Consider the following 6,866-nt stretch of genomic DNA (forward strand, 5'->3'; position numbering starts at 1 on the left):
TGCTAAGCAATACTCGACTCGCAAAACAGACTGGTTTATTATAGATTACCTTGGTTTGTACGACTTTTTCGTGTGTTTTTTTTTTCTTTTTTTTTCCCAAAATCTCGTATTGCTGAATCTCGAGAATGAATTAAACCGAAGTTTGAGCAGACCGAATAAGACGGAAATTATGTTCCCTTAGGTGGTGACTTTTCATTTAAGTAGCGTGTTTGTTAGTATTGCAGTTTATGGTATTAGAGGTACTTGTCATTCAGCGAGGTTAGACTAGAGGCGACACACGTGTTTTAACGAGACCAAGAGTTGCTTTTTTTACTAGATGCTCGATTGTAGCACTGGGTTAAGTGTAATTATGTTAGTCAGGGGACGGATGGATATGATGATGAGGATGCTGATGGTGATGAATGTGTCGACGTGTACCTATCTCTATTGTCAATAAATTTGATTTTTCTTATGGGAAATGATGCAGTTCCAAGTCCCTATGGAATTCGATGAAAATGCACATATAAAAAATGAATGCAATGTGTGGCTATCTAAGATTTCAAACCAACTCCCGTGTATCAAGAATTTGCAAGATCATGATCTGACAATAATCACTAAGGTTTTGTTTGAATTTAGACAAAATCCCTCACAAAGATAAGATGTCACATTAATAAGCAGATGAGCGCGTGCATCTGTGGGGATAATAAATGTACACCAAAACGAAAGTAAAGTATGTAATTAGTAGATGAGCGCGTGTATCTATGGGGATAATAAATGTACACCAAAACGAAAGTACAGTATGTAATTAGTAGATGAGCGCGTGTATCTATGGGGATAATAAATGTACACCAAAACGAAAGTACAGTATGTAATTAGTAGATGAGCGCGTGTATGTATGGGGATAATAAATGTACACCAAAACGAAAGTACAGTATGTAATTCCATGGACGTACATATACACAATGATATTTATTAATTACGTCATTGTACAAAATAGCAACTCGGCATTTACATCGAAACAGAAAGTAGGATATACCCGAAACAATATGGCCGGACTACAGCAGCAATACACGAAAAGGTAATCGGGCGGGATCCTTTTTATATCTGCCATCCACTGATAACAATGCTGTTTTTTTCAGCTCATTTTAATAACCGTCAAACGAGTTCTAAATATTACAACGAACACTACCGTTTGATAAAAAAATTATCATTCATAACATATTATGTACATTAAGCGAAAGTACCTTGTATTTAACGTCCATGGTCATGTTTGTTCAATTGTATAGGGTGGATATCTCATGTAATGGCTCTGGAGAGAGGCCTGAAGCTAATAAAGAATTTTAAAAACAAAACTCGCTAAATGTAGATTTCAAATCCCATTCAAATCCCATGTTTACTTTTATTTTGCTTACTGGGTCTTGCCCCTTTGTCCCTGTGGATGGATATCGTCTATTTATAAACTTTATATTCTTAAAGGTTCTTTAGAATCTTAATGTTCATTTCTCTATACAGGTTACATAAAGAATTTGTCCAACTCCAGAAGAGTCAGCCCTGTGGTATCCAAGTGACCCTTGTATCCGACAACCTTCACATGTGGCGGGCTGTCATCCCAGGCCCTGAGGAATCCGACTACTCGGGTAAGACAATTGGGAGATACAAAATGCTACCTTGGATTAGAAAAAAAGTGTAAATCATTAATCACAGAGACAATATTAGAATATTACCAATATTAGTGAATTAATGAACCAAATGTCCACTGATGTTTTACTGAACAAGAGATTAACTAAATGTATGTTGTTTTTTTTCATTTCAGGAGGAAGCTTCACAGCCTGTGTTTACATACCGTATCCTTGACCCTATGTATCACAAAATTAAATGTATCTTCACAATCATCAACTTGTATGAAAACTTTAACTACCACCAGGGACTTATTATACATCATTGCTATCACCAATGACTATAAATGTATCTGTACGTCACTACTATCACCAATGACTATAAATGTATCTGTACGTCACTACTATCACGAATGACTTTAATGTATCTTTACGTCACTGCTATCACCAATGACTATAAATGTATCTGTACGTCACTGCTATCACCAATGACTATAAATGTATCTGTACGTCACTACTATCACCAATGACTATAAATGTATCTTTACGTCACTGCTATCACCAATGACTATAAATGTATCTTTACGTCACTGCTATCACCAATGACTATAAATGTATCTTTACGTCACTGCTATCACCAAGGACTATAAATGTATCTTTACGTCACTGCTATCACCAAGGACTATAAATGTATCTTTACGTCACTGCTATCACCAAGGACTATAAATGTATCTGTACGTCACTGCTATCACCAATGACTATAAATGTATCTGTACGTCACTGCTATCACCAATGACTATAAATGTATCTGTACGTCACTGCTATCACCAATGACTATAATGTATCTGTACGTCACTGCTATCACCAATGACTATAAATGTATCTGTACGTCACTACTATCACCAATGACTATAAATGTATCTGTACGTCACTGCTATCACCGAGGACTTTAATGTATCTGTACGTCACTGCTATCACCAATGACTATAAATGTATCTGTACGTCACTGCTATCACCAATGACTATAAATGTATCTGTACGTCACTACTATCACCAATGACTATAAATGTATCTGTACGTCACTGCTATCACCGAGGACTTTTAATGTATCTTTACGTCACTGCTATCACCAATGACTATAAATGTATCTTTACGTCACTGCTATCACCGAGGACTTTTAATGTATCTGTACGTCACTACTATCACCAATGACTATAAATGTATCTTTACGTCACTGCTATCACCAATGACTATAAATGTATCTTTACGTCACTGCTATCACCAATGACTATAAATGTATCTTTACGTCACTGCTATCACCAAGGACTATAAATGTATCTTTACGTCACTGCTATCACCAATGACTATAAATGTATCTTTACGTCACTGCTATCACCGAGGACTTTTAATGTATCTGTACGTCACTACTATCACCAATGACTATAAATGTATCTTTACGTCACTGCTATCACCAAGGACTATAAATGTATCTTTACGTCACTGCTATCACCAATGACTATAAATGTATCTTTACGTCACTGCTATCACCAAGGACTATAAATGTATCTTTACGTCACTGCTATCACCAATGACTATAAATGTATCTGTACGTCACTGCTATCACCGAGGACTTTTAATGTATCTGTACGTCACTACTATCACCAATGACTATAAATGTATCTTTACGTCACTGCTATCACCAATGACTATAAATGTATCTTTATGTCACTGCTATCACCAATGACTATAAATGTATCTTTACGTCACTGCTATCACCAAGGACTATAAATGTATCTTTACGTCACTGCTATCACCAATGACTATAAATGTATCTGTACGTCACTGCTATCACCAATGACTATAAATGTATCTGTACGTCACTGCTATCACCAATGACTATAATGTATCTGTACGTCACTGCTATCACCAATGACTATAAATGTATCTGTACGTCACTGCTATCACCAATGACTATAAATGTATCTGTACGTCACTGCTATCACCAATGACTATAAATGTATCTGTACGTCACTGCTATCACCAATGACTATAAATGTATCTGTACGTCACTGCTATCACCAATGACTATAAATGTATCTGTACGTCACTGCTATCACCAATGACTATAATGTATCTGTACGTCACTGCTATCACCAATGACTATAAATGTATCTGTACGTCACTGCTATCACCAATGACTATAAATGTATCTGTACGTCACTACTATCACCAATGACTATAAATGTATCTGTACGTCACTGCTATCACCAATGACTATAAATGTATCTGTACGTCACTGCTATCACCAATGACTTATAATGTATCTGTACGTCACTGCTATCACCAATGACTATAATGTATCTGTACGTCACTGCTATCACCAATGACTATAAATGTATCTGTACGTCACTGCTATCACCAATGACTATAAATGTATCTTTACGTCACTGCTATCACCAATGACTATAAATGTATCTTTACGTCACTACTATCACCGATGACTATAAATGTATCTGTACGTCACTGCTATCACCAATGACTATAAATGTATCTGTACGTCACTGCTATCACCAATGACTTTAATGTATCTGTACGTCACTGCTATCACCAATGACTATAAATGTATCTTTACGTCACTACTATCACCGATGACTATAAATGTATCTTTACGTCACTACTATCACCGATGACTATAAATGTATCTTTACGTCACTACTATCACCGATGACTATAAATGTATCTTTACGTCACTGCTATCACCAATGACTATAAATGTATCTTTACGTCACTGCTATCACCAATGACTATAAATGTATCTGTACGTCACTACTATCACCAAGGACTATAAATGTATCTGTACGTCACTGCTATCACCAATGACTATAAATGTATCTGTACGTCACTGCTATCACCAATGACTATAAATGTATCTGTACGTCACTGCTACCATCAAGGACTTTAAACATTACGTTATATGTTTGTGTTCGGGTGGCACAATGGTAAATCATATAAACCGTTCATCTAGGGAATCGGGGTTCAGTGCCCCAATCGAATGTAGAAATAAGATATTGGGTTACCTGCCTGACCAAGTCGGATTTCTCCGGAAAAGCAGGTGTCTCTCCCCTCAAGAGTATGCATATATGGACTTCAACAATAAAGTGTATTTGATTGAAAGAAAAGCTAAGTTTTAAAAAAATAGAACATATTAATGCATTTGTATTTAAAAAATAGGTTTTGTCAGGAAACTTTTTTTTCGCGTGCTTTAAACATAGGGTTATAGATTTAATTATTGAAGTATACTCCTTAACTTTGTCAGGGACAACTATCCACTGGAGCCACCCACGGTTAGTAGTCTGAACTACGTCATCATGGAGTACTTATTGTCACACATTCATTATGGAAGAATTTATAAATATATCGCACATTGTACATAACGACCATTGTAATCCCCAACACCAGCACCAGCACTTCATTGATTACTGTATTACAAATAACATTTAGCACTACCACCCTCTCTGTCAGCCAGGAGTTTCTTAAGAAAATATAGACTATTGTTTTAATCACGTAAACAGGACAGCTACTATTGCTTGTACTTAACTTATCAGAGAACACATAGAAGCAATTATTGAACATTAATACTAAAGTGTTGTTCTATTCATAAATGACCCAGTCCTCCATGGTTTATCTCCCCTTGCTTGAAATTGGTATTGTAGAGTTTCGATAACCTGTATATGGCCGTCATGTTTTATTGGCGCCTATCCAGCTGTACAAATGGGTACCACATTCAGTCACAAAAAATACCTCTTGTATTGCCACAAAAAATAAGTAGAGCCCGTACTATTTATTGGAACAGTCAGTTTTTACAATGGTTTGTATTGGTATTTTCTACATTGTATCAGAGACATATATACAGAGAGATAAGTAACATCGCTATTTCCCCGTACACGTAGTGGCTCCCTTTATTCGTGACCACTCAAGCATATCCCTTATCGAGAGCGCCCTGTCCCCTATCAAACACACGCGAGCACAGGTAAATCGGGCTTTGCGCATGTGTGTATCGATGTACTGGAACTTATTCGACATGTTCTGGTTAATCCGCCATTACGTCAGGCCAAAACATCGTCATTTTAAATACACACAGAAAGCACATCGTTTTATTTTGGCCACTACAAAAGTTACCACATTAACCAAAAACTATCAAACTTATGGGATATAGTCTTATTGATCATGCACATTGTTGTCATTTATCCGTATTTTCGAAAATCCATTGGGTCCTATTCGACATGTCCAATTTGTAATTAGCCGCCATTACGTCAGACCAAAACATCGTCAATTTTAAACGCACACAAAAAGCACATCGTTTTATCTAGGCCACTAAAAAAGTTACCACATTAACCAAAAACTATCATACTTATGGAATGTGGTCTTGATTAGCATGCACATTGTTGTCATTTATCCGTATTCTCGAAAACCCCATAGGGACTTTCCGAAAATTGGAGATTCCCGGCGATCTGTATATATGTCTCTGATTGTATATGTTTATAAACTTCTTCGTTCAATTATTTTTATCAATTGTATGTGATCCGCATAGGTAAGCCTTGTTTTGTGTACTGTTGTAGATCAACTTTGACACAGACAACATCCCATACCACCTGAATGTAGACCAGAAACACGGACAGGTGTGCCTTGGTTTCTTGTCGAAGGATGACTGGTCTCCTGCATCGAGGTCCATGGAGCAGATCATCAATGCTCTCTTTTCCCTGCTTGGACGACCAGAGCCAGAAAACTCCATGGACCACGAGCTACTGAACGAGTACACGCATTTCAGGGGAAATTATGTCAGGAAGGCGAAGGAGAGTGTGAAGCGTTGAAGTCTTTTTACAATGACAGTTATTTTTTGTAATTATTTCACTATTTAACGACTTCAACTAAATTTCTTAATGTTAATGCATTTCTGAATAGTGCTAAAATATCACAGTAACTGGTATTAATTAAGGCTCACAGTTTACTTATTTGCAACTTTTATTTTCTCTTTGCAAATAGTTTAGATGGACACTTTCACGGGTACCCCAGTACAGGAGGTACTAGTCGTTTAGTGATCGGTCTATAGCTGTCCGTCAAGCTGTTAACATAACACATACATTGATTATATTGCATTACAATGAATAAATGTATATTTGTTGGACTCCAACCTAGATAACTGTATACATTTCGGGTATCTGCATGTGCTTCAACTTTTCTTTTGTAATTAAACTGTATTCGCAATCATGA

General features: G+C 36.6%; 1 protein-coding gene across 1 annotated transcript; it reads left to right on the forward strand.

Annotated features, from left to right (window-relative positions):
* Nucleotides 1–933: 933 nt before the first annotated feature.
* LOC117321449 (ubiquitin-conjugating enzyme E2 4-like) lies at nt 934–6,866 on the forward strand. The gene is made up of 5 exons (XM_033875868.1): nt 934–1,057; nt 1,492–1,616; nt 1,793–1,823; nt 4,912–4,939; nt 6,215–6,866. The coding sequence occupies exons 1-5, from the start codon at nt 942–944 to the stop codon at nt 6,464–6,466; spliced, it is 552 nt and encodes a 183-aa protein (XP_033731759.1). The 5' UTR covers nt 934–941; the 3' UTR covers nt 6,467–6,866.

This window comes from Pecten maximus, chromosome 2, assembly GCF_902652985.1.
Source record: "Pecten maximus chromosome 2, xPecMax1.1, whole genome shotgun sequence".
In the NCBI taxonomy this organism is placed as follows: Eukaryota; Metazoa; Mollusca; class Bivalvia; order Pectinida; family Pectinidae; genus Pecten; species Pecten maximus.